The following is a 14,742-nucleotide window of genomic DNA, read 5'->3' as shown; positions in this document are numbered from 1 at the left end:
CTCAGAATTTCAACAAAGGTATCTTTTGAGCTCTATCTGGATTGTAATGAGGCATGTAATGTGTGTAGCTCTCAGAGACTCAGGCCACTGTGTTCTCTGGAGTGAGAACAGAGGAGATCCTTTCATCCTTGGGGGCAAGAGGAGGAGAGTGAGAGGGAGCATGGCTAAAGAAAGGGTGCGCCTTAGCAGGGCATCATTCAGAGAGCTGCTGTGGGAAAGGTCAGTAGTTCCTGGGAACCAGAGACAGACAGTTTTGAACTGGAGGTTTTGGTGGTTCCCCTCAGTCCAATGCTTTTCAGACTGTTGGCCAGCTCCTGGCTCTGTGGCTTGAGGACCACCTTTAGGAGGAAGGGGCGAGTTGGACGTGGGGTTCCAGAATGTTTCCAGTGAAGGTTGGCTTCTAAACATCGGTATTATGTGTCGGGGTTACTTGAGGAATAGATTCTGATGAGCAGATTCAGGAAAAAGCTTATACCTGAAGACTGTTGATGGGAATGGTAGATAGTGGTGGAATTTCTGTCACAGGTGAGAAACAAATGACTAGGAGACTTCTGAGATTACACAGTGGGTAACGATTGAGCCAGCTTCTCTAGCTCTTGTCCAAAGTGCCATGTGAACTCTAGAAGTCAAGGGAGATAAGGGAGTAGTTATGCTTGCAGGGTTCGGAAGCAAAAAAAAAAAATGATTATCCATATCAAATCCAGTTCCTACAATCTTATCATAAGGTCAAGTCTACTTAAAATTTGGAGAGTTTTAGTCAAATACAAAGGTTCAGATGCTATTGAATTAGAATAGATTTGACATCAGTTAAAAAGCAAAACCAAACTAGACTTTAACTTTTTTGTCTCTCTTATTGAGAGACAAAGAATTTTGTCTCTCTTATTGAAATTCTCTTATTTTTTTAATGTACTAAAGTCTAGGAAAAATATGGAATCAAAACAAATGAAAAAGGAAATCAGAGTTATAATTTAACAGTTCGTTCCCTTTCCTTTGGTACATTAGCCATTTTGGAAGTAAACTGCGGGATTCTATCTGTGCTTTGAGATATGCATTTAAAACTTAGAATGGCTTTAATTATTTTGTACAAATATGTCTGCTTCCTTAATTTCATTATTAATATCAAGAAATATCTTATATATTTTATGAGATATATATCATATATTTTTATATGATTTCTGTGTTTCTTTGTGTTTTATACTAGGATCCTGATCATTTTAACTGAATTTGTTTGTTATTTTTTTAATCTATTTCCATTAGCTAGAGCTGTTATGAGGAAGACCCCACGGGAAGAACAAAATTAGCTTAGTAATTTTGCTCGCTCATCCATGTGTATATAGCATGGCTTCTTTTCATTTCTGATGTTGCAACTGAACTGCAAGTAATGCTCACATCTTTCTGAGTAACTCTGTGTTTCCTGTCACTCTGAAATATTTTTGTATATCTGTTTTTCTTCTAGGTGAGGAATTTTAAATTGGAACAGGAGCAAGAAAAAAACAAAATTTTGTCAGAAGCACTGGAGACCTTAGCCACGGAACATCATGAATTAGAACAGTCTCTGGTTAAAGGCTCACCACCTCTCAGTGTCCTTAGTGAAGACGAATTCTATGATGCGCTGTCAGGTAATTCTAGTATTTTCCATTCATGTCATTCGTGACTTAAAGGCCACCACCTTAGTGTCTTCTTAGGGTGCATGTCACTTTTAATTTCCTGTGTCCTTAGAGCATCCCAGACTGTCTATTTTTATGTCCTGTTATCAAAAAAGGAGTCTGAGAGTTGGAATAGAAAAGTCCTTACTGAGTCTGCCTGTTGGACAGTGAATGCTTCGCTCAGCCAGAGGCTCAGACACTGTCAGGTGCTGACATGCTTCTGAAGGAGAGTGTCTAGCCTCAGAGAGGCCTTCAAGTTTCTAGATAAATGATGACTCAGTATGCCAAATATAACGTTAGATGTGTGACTAAAGCAGATAAAGGAAGTGCTTTGCTTTGCTTTCGGCTTGCGTGCCTGAGGGGGATGTTGCACAGTGCTCATGAGCATGGGCTGCAGAGGCAGGCTGCGGGAAATATCTCACCTTGGGCTAGCTCCATGAGCGCTCTGATTCTCAGTTTGCACAGACTCCTAATGGAGATAATTAGTCTCTGTTTCCAACGGTGAATGAAGATTAAATGTGTTCGTATGTTTAAATAGTGTTGAGGATGGTGCCTTGGTGTTCTAGGTGTTTATAAGATGGGAGATGTGTGGGGAGAATTGAGAATGACTTGCAGGAGAGGTGGGTGGACCGATTAGTAGTTTCATCCTTTCAGGAATTTAATTGAGAATTTCCGAGGTTGGTGTATGGCCATGCTAAAGGAAGGAAACTCGGAAACTTAGACCAGGCACTGTGTGGAGATCACTGAGACTGAGAATGACTAGTTCCTTTTTCTGTTTGTTTGTTTCTATGGTGCTGGGAATTGAACCCACACCTCTCACACATGCAAAGCAAGTGTTCTACCGCTGAGCCTTGTCCCTGGCTCTAAAAATAGCTAGCTGTTTATTAGAAGGAAATTTTACAATACTTACATAGTAGATGCATACATGCATTTAATTACTAATTTACAAAAGTTGACCGTAGAAGCGGGATACCTTAGTGCATGTGGAGTAAAAGAATCATATTCACAATAGGGAGCAAAGGAAGCACAGTGAGAGAAGCAGCTAAAGAACTGAAGATAATTAAGAGAAGGAAGTTAAAAAAATGTTATGATCATATCGGGGGGCAGGTATCACTAGGTGTGTTCAGGGCTTATTCCTGACTCTGCTAAGAACTACTCCTGCTGGATTTGAAGAGATATATTGGATGCCTGGGATCAAATCTAGGTTGGCTGTTTGCAAGGCAAGTAACCTAGTCATTGTACAGATTCAGCCCTGCTACTGAGATTTTATATGCATTATGATTTCATGGGCTGGAGCGATAGCACAGAGGGTAGGGCATTTGCCTTGCATGCAGCCAACCCAGGTTTGATTCCTCCGCCCCTCTTGGAGAGCCTGAAAAGTACCATGGCAGAGTCTGGCAAGCTCCCCGTGGTGTATTTGATATGCCAAAAACAGTAACAAGAAGTCTCACAATGGAGATGTTACTGGTCCCTGCTTGAACAAATCGACGAACAATGGGAGGACAGTACCACAGTGATCATATAGGAAAGGAAAATAATGTTGGTAGACTGGTGTAGAAAGGAGATTCATTATGTAAAATTAAAAACTAGAAACATGAGAAGTTTAATAATGGAAAGAAGAAAAACTAATTGTAACTGCCAGATTTTAGATTAATTAAAGAAATGATGACAGGGATGATATTGTCAATTAGACATGTTGCTTATGAAAGTGACTCATATTGGAAAAAAAAGAAAAGATAGTATTTAGAAGTGGCAGGATGAGTTACAGGGTAATTGCTGTTGTTAACATGATCAGTGTGGGTGGGAAGGGAAGGTGAATGACATTTCCGTTATTGACATCCATTCAATTCTATCCTGCGCCAAGTCCAGGAGTATTATCCCTCGTGTTCCTTCTGTGTGGGGCCTCCAAAAAGGAATGTCCACAGAAGGATTATAACATTCAATGCAGTGGATGTACAAGAGCCCAGGCGCCAGCTGCTCATCAGTTTTTGTCCTTTCTTTTAAAAAAATTAAAAATTTTTGCTGGTAAAAATCTCTTTTAAATAATCTAAAAGTGTGAATAGTGTCCCCTTTATTCTTGACTCAGTTATTTCATGCCTCCTTCCAGGTTCGTTATCGTGTGGTACCAAGTTGACTTTTGTTACCAACTGATAGTACCAAGTTGACTTTTTTAAAGCATTTGTATGTATAGGCACATGTCCATGTTTGAGTCTTTTGTTAGAATCATGAATGAAAGTAATTGTATCATTTTTCTGAGTTTGTTTTTTCTTTTAAAATTTATTTTAATGTGGAAAAGAACCAGAACGGTTAGAAATAAAATTGATTCAAATAACAAAGCCCCAATTTTAAAATCAATAAGTTTAAATAAATCATTTTATATGAAAATTGTTCTATCAGATTTCAGGGTTGTTAAGTCTTTATCTAAGGATGTATTGAGCTATTTGTTGATTTAGGAGGTGTCCCCATGGCTATGTGTGCTGCCTGCGTGGTTCCAAGACTTTAGGATCTGTGGTCTGGGCCAGTGGGTTGACATGGAGATGGGCATGGCTGCCGGAAGCATGGGAGTTGTCATGGGGCTGCCTACCCCCAACTTCTTAAAACATCAGCATTGTGTGCTTGGGCACCAGGTACCAGAAATTATTTGCAGATTAGCATCTCCCTAGAGAGTTTCATGAAGCAGCGGAGTGGAGCCCTTGGAGTGGACTGCAGTGATGGGGTGTGGGTGCGACTGCTGGAGCTTCGGCTGGGTGGGTATTCAGTCCACCCTCCTCCTGAGGTTTCCCAGAGGTTTCAGCTTTGAGGATCAATGATTTCATAAATTTTAGCAGCTTGGTGTCCATCTCCTGGGAGATTTCATCGCGAATAGGTAGAATGGATAGAGTAGGCTGGTGTGTAAGTCAGCATGGCAGCTATGGGAGGTGAGTATGGCATGGAGTTTGCTTTCTCATGTGACAACTTATTTTGGACATCATTCCCATCATCATCTAACTTACTATGATACCAGCCCGTTCTTTTTCTTCATTTACTTGTGGGTTTTTTCTCCCACTTTTATTGATGTTCATTCTATTGAAAGGTTGCATAATAGTCCTATGATTTAGCACAATTCCCTTAATTATTCACTTGGGTAGATCTTTTGCAGCTACTGTCATTTTTTCTGCTTCTTGGTTGTATTTTAATATTCATCTCCATGATTGCCTCCTTTGAGGAAAAGAGATAGAAAAACAGTCCCTGTGTCAGAATTGACAAATGCCAAATGCCAATTCAGATTGGTTTGCAGTATCTCCTGCTTTTATCAAATGCTGTGTTGGAAAGATCCCGAGGTAACTTCTAAGTGCCATGGTGAACTCACCTGCATTTTCAGCCATGGATTTAGGAAATGAAGAGGAGGGGGGGGTGGGGGCAGGTATTTGTTACTGATGGCCCTGAAAGACCTACCCAGTTTTGTTGCAATTGCTTGAACAAAGTTGTCTTTCTGTGGCCATTCCTACTAAATCTTGTGGATCATTTGGCACAATGTACCAAACTGCATGAAAATTAAAATTGAGAGTCAAATGATCCAGCTACATAAGCCATCATCTAGGAAATGGGCTTCCTTTTCTCACTTGAGTCTTCACACATTGACTGCCATTTCTCCTTTGTTTCTGTTACAAAAGAAAATATATCCCATAAATAAGGTCTTCCTCTCCTGATTTGTTCTAATGCCTGTCTCCTCAGGCCTTCTGAATAAAATTTGCTGATTTCTTCTCCTGCCTATGCTTTCAGCACTAAGTCTTTCAAAATATTGGCTCAAGGGCCAGGGAGAGAGCTCATGCTGTGCACGTGTGAGACTCTGGTTTGACCTCAGGCCCCACACCCCCTCCAAGCTGCCAGGCCTGTGTGCCTCGCATCCCCTAAGCACTACCAGGCAGGCTGGTATCACTGGAAGTATTCCTCCCGCTCACCTCAGCACTGCTGGGTAGAACCCTTATTACATTATTATTATTATTTTTTAATTGACTTAAGTTCCTGTGAAAGTTTTTTGTTGCTCTTTAACAAATCATCACAAATGTAGTTGCCTGAAAACTTACTCTCTTACAGTCGTGGAGGTGAAAGGTCTTAAAGCCAAGGTGTAATCAGGGCTAACTGTACCTCCAGGGGACCCAAGAAGAAAAGTCTGTTTCCATAATGTTTTTAGCTTCTAGAAGCCTGCATTCCCTGAGACCCTGTTTTCTACCTCTAAGGTCAGCACTGTGACATGCTGGTCTCTGACCAGCTTCGCTCCTTGACACAGGGACCCGAGGAGGGATTATGTACCCGCTCTCATAACCCAGAACATTCCTTGCAGCTAATCCTGGTTCCATCCTGGTACCACATCTCGACCTCTGAGCACCACCATGAGTGATCCCTGAGTGCAGAGCCAGGTGTAAACCCTGAGTATCACCAGGTGTGGCCCACCCCACTGCAAGTTAAATAAATAAAGGCTGCATTGCAAAAGCAAAACAAAACAAGACTTTCCAAAAAATGGAGCCTGGGGAATGGGTGAAAGTGAAAGGTGCATAGCTAAGAACCTAATCTACTAAGGAATTAGTTTTGAAATAATACTAGTATGAGCACAGTTTTATGAAAATTTCTTCCTTTTGAATATTATAGCTTCAGATGTATTGTTTTTCTTACTGTCTGTTCATTTTCCTTTTTAGAAACATGTTGAGATCGTCTTCTCAAGAAAGGAATCTTAAAGCTATTTTGGTCAAAATGTGCATGAATAATGCATGCAATCCAATAGTGTAGACTGGCAAAACCAATAGATATGTCAAGAAATTGAGGCCGGTTTTGGCACTTCTCAGCAGTTGCAAGGAGTGGGTTTTTATTCTTTTTAAGTAAAAACTTTCAAAATGGAAAGTCGGAGTATAGCAACTTTGCTGTTATATGGAAAAGAGTAAAACAGGAAAAGTTCTCATTTATTCCATAAAGTTTAGTTCAGTAACCCCAACAGGTAATAGTTGAGCGGGAAGTAACAACATCCTTCCTGGTACTTCATTCTGCAGATAGAGAATTGATGGTAGTGGTCACTGCTGTTGGTGAAGACTCATCTTGGCCCTTTAGTAGGGTACTGCGCATGGTTCTTTATATTCCCAGCCTAATTTTCTTTTTCTACAATCTATTTCTTTTCTTTTTTTTTTTTTTTTTGCTTTTTTGGTCACACCCAACAATGCACAGGGGTTATTCCTGGCTCTACACTCAGGAATAACTACTCCTGGTGGTGCTCAGGGGACCATATGGGATGCTGGGAATTGAACCCGGGTCGATGGCGTGCAAGGCAAAAATAGAGGAATAAAAATAGAGGAAATTCCCCACTTGCGGTGCTTTTGCTCCAGCCCTTTTCTACAATCTATTTTTGAGAGAACTGTACATTCCTTATCAGGATGTTTTCTGTGTTTTTTCTATAGCATGGGCCTGACTAGTACTTGGTGATCTCACTAACCTTTGAATTCTAGTGCTTACTTTCCTCTCGTCACCCTTCTTTCCCCCAGAAAATCAAAATGCCATATTTTTGCCCTTTTTCTTGTAAAGCTTTGTGTATTTCTTCCTTATCTTCCCAACAATACTGCATTTCCTTAGGGGAAGAGACTTAGTTTTATTAACTTTGATATTTTCTCTATTGACCAGAATATAATAGAATCAAGTACAATGAATAGAGTACCATAGAATATGATTTATCGAAGAATATTACTGTATCAAATAGTTAACTTTCTGGAGAAAATTTTGAATAATGATAGAGGTTCTTTCTTGTTTTATGTTTATTATTTAAAAAACTGTACTGGGTCTGAGAATTAGCTCAGCTGTAGAGAACTGCCTTACATGTGTGAGGCCTCGGGTTTGATCCCTAGTACTGAAAACAAACTTTTTTGGTGTTTTATTCAGTGGTTCTGATAAATATGAGAAGACATTGTGTATTATAGATAGACACTGGTGAATGGAATTTTTCCTCTAAACTTGGGGTTGTTCTTCTGTGTTCCAAAGTGTATTTTATTGACTGAGTTAATGTCTCTTAAATATTTCATGTAAAACCACATGCAGTTTATACTGTCTTTAGTATTGAGAGGGTTTCATTAGCTACCTGTATTTATTTAATGCCGTATTCTGTACAGTGATAACCAAGATAAATTGAACCTAGTGCCTGAACTCAAAGGGATATATGTGTAGTCAGTCTAGGGGATGAGACCAACTCCTTGGAAAACAGTTCTCTTTTTTTGTTTTGTTTTGTTTTAACGCCCATCCCTCCACCAGTGTACATTCCCCACCACCAATATCCCCCTTATCTCTCCTGCCCCCCCCCCCCCCCCCACCAGCCTGCCTCTATGGCAAGCACTTTTCTGGAAGATGGTTCTGGCACCATGAATGTTACCTTGAGCTGCAGCCTGCCATGTCCTTCCCCCCAGCACTCACCCTAGGCATCACCTTTCTCTGTAACTCTCTGTGCCATTGCCTCGGTTCCTTCATCCACAGTCTGCTTTGCTCCTGTCTTTTACCAGCACATACACCACTTTTACTACTCCTCATCCCATGTGTGTTCTCCCTGTTCTGGTGCCCGGGCTCAGCTTGCCTGAGGGTATGCCGTGCTTCCTCCACTACCTGCATGTCCTATAACCTCTGTAGGCCCAAGAGAGGGGAGGGAAAATTTTGCTGCCCAGCAAACCTACCACGGTGTTCTAATCTCTATATTCCATACTTGTATCACACTTACCTCCTCTAAAATTTCTAATCTCTTCTCCTCCATCCTGTTCCATCTGATGATGATATTCATGTGACTGAGACACTGCTCAAGCCTCCATACTCTGCCTTCTCTGCATTATGCTGTGTTATGATGTCCCTAGTAGAAGCCAGCCACCTTCGTTTGTGCCCAGGATTCTCTCCCTGTGGACCTACACGAGGACATTACTTCTCTCTCCCAGATAAGAAGTAACTATTTGATTAAAAAGGTTTTTTTTTTTTGTTACCCCCCCGAGAGGTAGGCAGTGCTCAGGTACCCTGCGCACTTTGTTGGGTGCTCAGCAGGTCACAGACTTCACAGTGTCTGGATGCGCTTGGCCACAGTGCACCTGTGAGTACTCACTTAGTTGTGACACTGGCGAGGGATGACAGATGCCAGTGTCATCGGATCACGTGTGGCATGTGGGGCAGAGCCAGGGGCAGAACTGGTGCCCTTACACCTGCAAAGCCATTGGTTTGCCACTGAACCACACTCTGGCACTTCAGTTAGTACTCATCCCCATCTCTTGTCTTGTCATTTGAAAATGTTGTTTGCAGACTGGAGCGATAGGAAAAGGGTTGAGGTTCACTTGCTATGCACGTAACTGACCCTGCTTTAGTCACTGACTTCACATATGATCCCCAGTGTACCTCGGGGTGTGGCTCAACCCTCTTCACCTGACCCCAACAAAAAATAAATTTTAAAGAAGTTTTAAATGTTTTATAAAGATGCTTTTGATCCTCTATCACCTTATTTATTTATTTTTTAAGTCTTGGTTGAACACCCTCTGTTTATGTCACACCATTTTGCTACCGTAGCTCTGCACTTGGTCATTATTATAATTCATTATGTCCCCTAATTGAGTGATTCTTTCCAGTTAATGTGCTTGACATTTCTGCAGCAATTGAAGTTGTAAAGTTGTAGATTCCTCCTTTGTAGAATGCTTCCTGTATTTGGATTCTAGAACATCACTCTAATTTGATTTTTTTAGCTTCCATTTGAAAAAAGTAAGCATTTCATTTCCAATACTGTTTCTGGTAGGCTTTTGTGGGCACCGGGTTCCAACACCACACCCTCCTTCAGAGTGCCCACCTCCTTCTCTCACGTGCTCCCAGTCCTCTCTCCCCTTCCTCCTCACCTTGCACTCTTCCACCTTTAGATATTAGCATGCTTCAGGGTGCAGACAGCAAATATCATTTTTTGTTGTTGTTTCTGTTTTGGGTCACACTCTGCTGTGCAGACTCCTGTGCTCAAGTCATTCTTGGCAGTGCTCCTGGGACCATATGGGGTGACAATGATCTAACCTGGGTGGACAGTGTACAAGGAAAGAGCCCTATTTACTGTTTTTCTAGTCCCTGAACCTCTTTTCCCTTCACACTAACCCCCTAGATCCTTTTGCTTAAATTGCAACCTGAAGATCAGATCAAGATTCCCAGGGATCTTACTGGGGAAGCAGAATTGAAGGGCCTCCATTGGACTAGTGAATAGCACCCATCTTCTTCCAAATCATAGGGCCATTTGTAAGGATTTAGTTGCTTAAATAACTTTACCTTACATGACCTCATTTATGCCTGTGCCTGTACATATTATCTGTATTTTGATAAAACCATATTTTTTTTCTTTTTCTTCAGTCCTCTTCCTCTCATCCCTCCAATTCCAGAATTATATCCAGGTATCTTTTTGGCACTGTCACTTGAATATCTAATAGGGTCAAAGAATCTTCAGGTGAATATAACTCTTGACTTCTGTGCAAAAGCTGGCTTCTTCTTTAGTCATCTACCAATTGACAGAAGATCCATCTTTTTAGTTGCTTAATCTAAGTCTGAAACTTTCTGATTACAGACTCATGATTTTTGTTTTTTCATCCATATTCAATTCTCAGTGGATTCTGTCAGATCTACCTTCAAAGCATAACAGAACCTGACCCTCCTCTTTCCTCTGACACTATAGTACTGGCCCTAGCTCCCAGCTGTCATCTTTCACCTGGATCGTTTCTTTCTTCTTTTGTTCCTTTCTTTGTTTTTTTTTCCCAGGGGGGCTGTTAAGGATTGAACCTGAACCTCTTGCCTGCAAAGTATGGACTTAGATGTTAAGCTCTCTGGCTCCTTTACTGGATCATTTCAAATTTTTTATTAGCCCTGCTCTCTGCTTGCCCCCTTATTTGCAATAACATTATGCATATAACTTTCAGAGTCATTATTTCATTTTTGTTTTGATTTTTGGTGGATCAAACCTGGGTCGGCTGGATGCAAGGCAAATGCACTACCTACTGTCTATCGCTCTGCACCCCTGCCCCCCCAGAATCTTCATTTCAAAATCGAATCTGTCCAAGTCAATTCTCTTACAGAACATTTCAGTGCCTTTGCTTCTTGGCTAGAACAAGAGCCAAAACTTTGACAACTGGCTCTCTGCCACCTCCCTGAAACCTGCCTCTGTCCTGCTCGTTCTCACTCTCTCTCTCTCTCTCTCTCTCTCTCTCTCTCTCTACCCCAGTGTCAGTTTTGAACTCGCCAACCATGCTATCCGCCAGGCCTTTGCTTTTCACAGGTTCCTCTATCTGGCACTCTGGTATTCCAGAGATCTACACTGCTGACTCCCTTGTTTTCCTGCTTTAACAGAGGTTGTCATTGTTTTTTATTTTTAAATTAAATTTATTACAATTTAGGTAAAATGGCTACCATGCTCTTTGTATTGATGGTTTGTTGGATTACTACCAAATTGCTTGCACACTGCCTCTTTGTCACAGCTACAAAAAGGTCTCCAGATAGATAAGATGAGGAGAGTATGATTGTTATGTAGAAGTCAGTAGATGTGAAGACAGAGGAAAATATTTCAAAACCATCTTGAAATATGCAGTGACTGATGCCGGAGTGAGTGCATGGGGTGCTGAGAGGAAGTGGTTGGATAAAGCTACGAAGATCATTGAGGAGCTGCTTGTCATGGACCTTGTTTCAAGATTCCACTGGAGAGTTTGAATTTGAAGGTACAGATATCGGGGACTCAGTAGATAGTGCAAAGTATATCAAGTGATGTCAGATTAGTGTTTACAGGGACTCATTTTATTTTCCATGTAAGTGGACAATTCTTAGTGTTGCTTGCATTATACCAGGAATTGGGAATCCAAAGGGAGTAAGGCCTGGTCTCTACTCAGGAGCAACTACTAATCACGTGTTTTGTGCTCAGGGAGTAAAGATTGAACTCCGGTTCTAGGTTAGATCTGAGACAACAAGATTTGGAATAAAAGCAGTTTTACTGAAAATGAAAAGTTTCAGTGCTCTCCATTTATTGCTCTAGTAAACAAGTATCTTTCACCCTTTGTGCAAGGGTCAGATACTTCCTCACAAAAACCGGTTCACTTTTTGACTTAATGGCTCTCTGTGCACCATGGTGCCCTAGCATTTCCCGGAGCTGAGATGTCTTTTGGCTTTTCTCAGTCCTGCCATCAACCATCAACCATCAAGTAAATTCTTATGGTGTTCTCTCTTCCTAGCTTTCCATACACGTTGTGGTATATGTATTTGCTGTTCTCATGTGAGGAATGAACACAGTTTTAAGTTTTTTTCTTTTGAGGGGAACACATGGCAGTACTTGGTTTACTCTCAACTCTGTGCTCAGGAGCTATTCATGTAAGGGATTAGGGGGGACTATGGTATCAGGGATCAGACTTGAACCTCCCAAGTGCACAATATGGACTTAGCCCATTGTGCTACTAAGATGTTCAATTTTTTTTGTTTTTGGTCTGGGGCCATGCCTGGCTATGCTCAGCGATTGTTCCTTGCTCCCTGCACTCAAGGGATCACTCATGGGATGCATGGGGGAACCATAGATGTGCCAGGGATCAGACCAGGCCAACTCTCTGCAAGGCGAGTGCCTTACCCCCTGTCAATCTCTGCAGCACTATGAGTAAAGACTTTGATAAGGTAATATCATGAGTTATTCGTGTGGGGCCTAAATGAGTCATAAGTATCCTCTTAAGGGAAAGGCGCTAGGAGAAAGAGCAGAGAAGGCCACGTAAAGTTGAAGCCAGGAGCTTGGAACCCAGGCTGCCAGCTGAGGAGGAAGGAGCACACACCTGCTGGAATGGTGATGTTCCTGGGAGCACTTTGATTTTTGGTCTGGTGAGGTGGACTTTGGACTGCTGGTATCTAAGATTTTGAAACTAGGCTTTTAAGCAGTGTGGTTCTTGTTACAGTACTATATGGGATGCTAGCACATCAGTTATGTGTGAAGTCTAAAACTTACTACATCTAAAAGATATCCAGTGCCTTCCTAGTATTGCAATTTAAATCAAAATCTGGTGCTGCCCCAAATTAGAGTTTTCTCTCTGGGCTGGTGACTTAGCTCAAAGGAACAGAGCACCTGCTTTGCAACTAGGAGCCCTGATTTGATCCCTGGCACTGCCTGGTCCATAACTTTTTTCCTTAGCCAAAAACAGTAACAATAAGTCTCACAATGGAGATGTTAATGGTGCCTGCTCAAGAAAATCAATGAACAACGGGAGGACAGTGCTACAGTGCTACAGCTATGCCAGATATTCTTTTTTTTTTTTTTATAAATTTATTTATTGAATCACTGTGAGAGAAGTTACAAAGCTTTCGGGTTTAAGTCTTGGTCATACAATGATGAAACACCGGTTCCTTCACCAGTGCCCTTTTTCCACCATCAAAAACCCCAGCATACCCCCATCCCATACCCTCTCCCTACCTGTAAGGCAGGTGATTTCCACATTATTCTCTCTCTACTTTGATTACATTAAATATTTCAACACCAGACCCACCATTATTATTTGGGATTTTACCCCAACACTCAGATCTGCCAAAAAGGCAACCATAGACAATTTGTTTTTTATTGCTGGTTATGAATAACATATGATGTCGTGCAGCTGCAGTAGTGGCTGCGGGATTTGGGGATTCTGAAATTTTAACAATTAAATCTGGAGGAATTTCTGCCAAAACCTCCTGGGTTCCGATATTTGTTCATGAGTGTCTGGGATCATCCATTAAGCAGCTTGATCAGGAGCCAGGGAGGCCGTTGGTGGGCGGCGACTCGGGGTCTCATTGGTGCAGGGAGGAAAGGGCCGGCTCCACCCCCATCCCGTGAGGCCCCGCATGTCTCGACTGTGGGGCCAAACCTGACTGCCCAATGGCCACTGGAAGATGGCGGCCACCAAGCCACCAGGGGGAATAGGCTATGCCAGATATTCTTGAACACACTCTTTGTTCTTTCAAATCTTGTGTTTGTTTGCTGTGGACTGGTGGCTCACACTAGAATATGGTTTCTTTAACAAAAATTGCAACACCAGCATCAACTATTAAAACCCAATCATCTCTTTCCTAGTAGGCTATAAACCAAACATGATTGCCACTCAGTGCCTCTTTTGCAGACCACAGCACCCAAAAGGAGAGAGAGAACAAAACGGAATGCCCTGCCACAGAGGCAGGGTGGGATTGGGGGATGGGGGAGTGGGAGGGATACTGGGATCAGTGGTGGTGGAGAATGGGCACTGGTGGTGGGATGGGTACTCGATCATTGTATAACTGAAACCCAAGCACAAAAATTTGTAAGTCTACAACTGTACCTCATGGTGTTTCACTCATAAAAATTAAAGAAAATAAAACCAATCATCTCTTTCCTGCCTCAGATTCTTATTTCTTCATCATTACAGCTCAAATATCATCTCTGGTTGGAAACTTAACTCTGGCCTCTCCATGAGTGTCTTCCATTGTCGTCATCAATACTTTGTGTTGGTGTTTGTTTCCTTGTGCGTCTCTGCTGGTTAGGCTTTGGGCATTTGGAGGTTCCAGCCTCATGGCATTCATATTTCTAAATAGTTGCAGCAGTTGACCTGTTACCTGGTATTCAAAACACTTGGTAATCATTAATTCATTAAGTTGAAGTCACATAGAATACTTGCATTGTTTATAACCAGTTTTCAGTTCTAGAATTATTATTATTGTATAGAACAAATGCATGAGTGACCTTTATAAGATCATTTTCAGAATGTCAGTAAGAAAATTGGGGAGATCCTGTTTTAAGGGTACATAATAGATACAGAGTTTCCAGAAGCTCACATTCTTCTGTGTATATAATTCTTCATCTTTATTTACTTGTGCAGATTTTGCAAGGTGTGGAAAACAAGATTTAGATGCTTGGTAACAATCCAATACTTTCGAGAAACTCTGTCATAGGCAACACTGTTCCATTTGGCTCATTTTCACCTTTGACATCACTCAGAAAAGCTGTGTCTAGAATGTCAAGCTCTCATTGCTTGTTGCCAGGATAATTTCAAGTGTTTGTCATCATGTCCATAGATTATTAGCAGCCTCTGACAGCCCGTTATGAGCTCATACTCATATTCATTTCACA

At 41.5% G+C, this 14,742-nt stretch overlaps 1 protein-coding gene across 7 annotated transcripts in view; it reads left to right on the top strand.

Annotated features, from left to right (window-relative positions):
* Positions 1–14,742, top strand: part of OSBPL1A (oxysterol binding protein like 1A) — a 207,209-nt gene that overhangs the window by 119,531 nt on the left and 72,936 nt on the right. For 5 of the 7 annotated variants that reach the window (XM_056138043.1, XM_056138050.1, XM_056138046.1 and 2 more), the window contains one exon: positions 1,457–1,619. The exons of 1 other annotated variant lie outside the window; for it this stretch is intronic. In XM_056138043.1, coding sequence (XP_055994018.1) covers positions 1,457–1,619 — 163 coding nt within the window. Of the gene's footprint in view, positions 1–459; positions 526–1,456; positions 1,620–14,742 lie in introns of those variants that run through there. One more of the 7 variants, XM_056138048.1, reaches the window with a different exon arrangement.

This window comes from Sorex fumeus, unplaced genomic scaffold (assembly GCF_029834395.1).
Source record: "Sorex fumeus unplaced genomic scaffold, SorFum_2.1 ptg000128l, whole genome shotgun sequence".
In the NCBI taxonomy this organism is placed as follows: domain Eukaryota; kingdom Metazoa; phylum Chordata; class Mammalia; order Eulipotyphla; family Soricidae; genus Sorex; species Sorex fumeus.
Note: the sequence above shows the minus strand (reverse complement) of the source record. Positions and strands in the feature narration are given on the sequence as shown.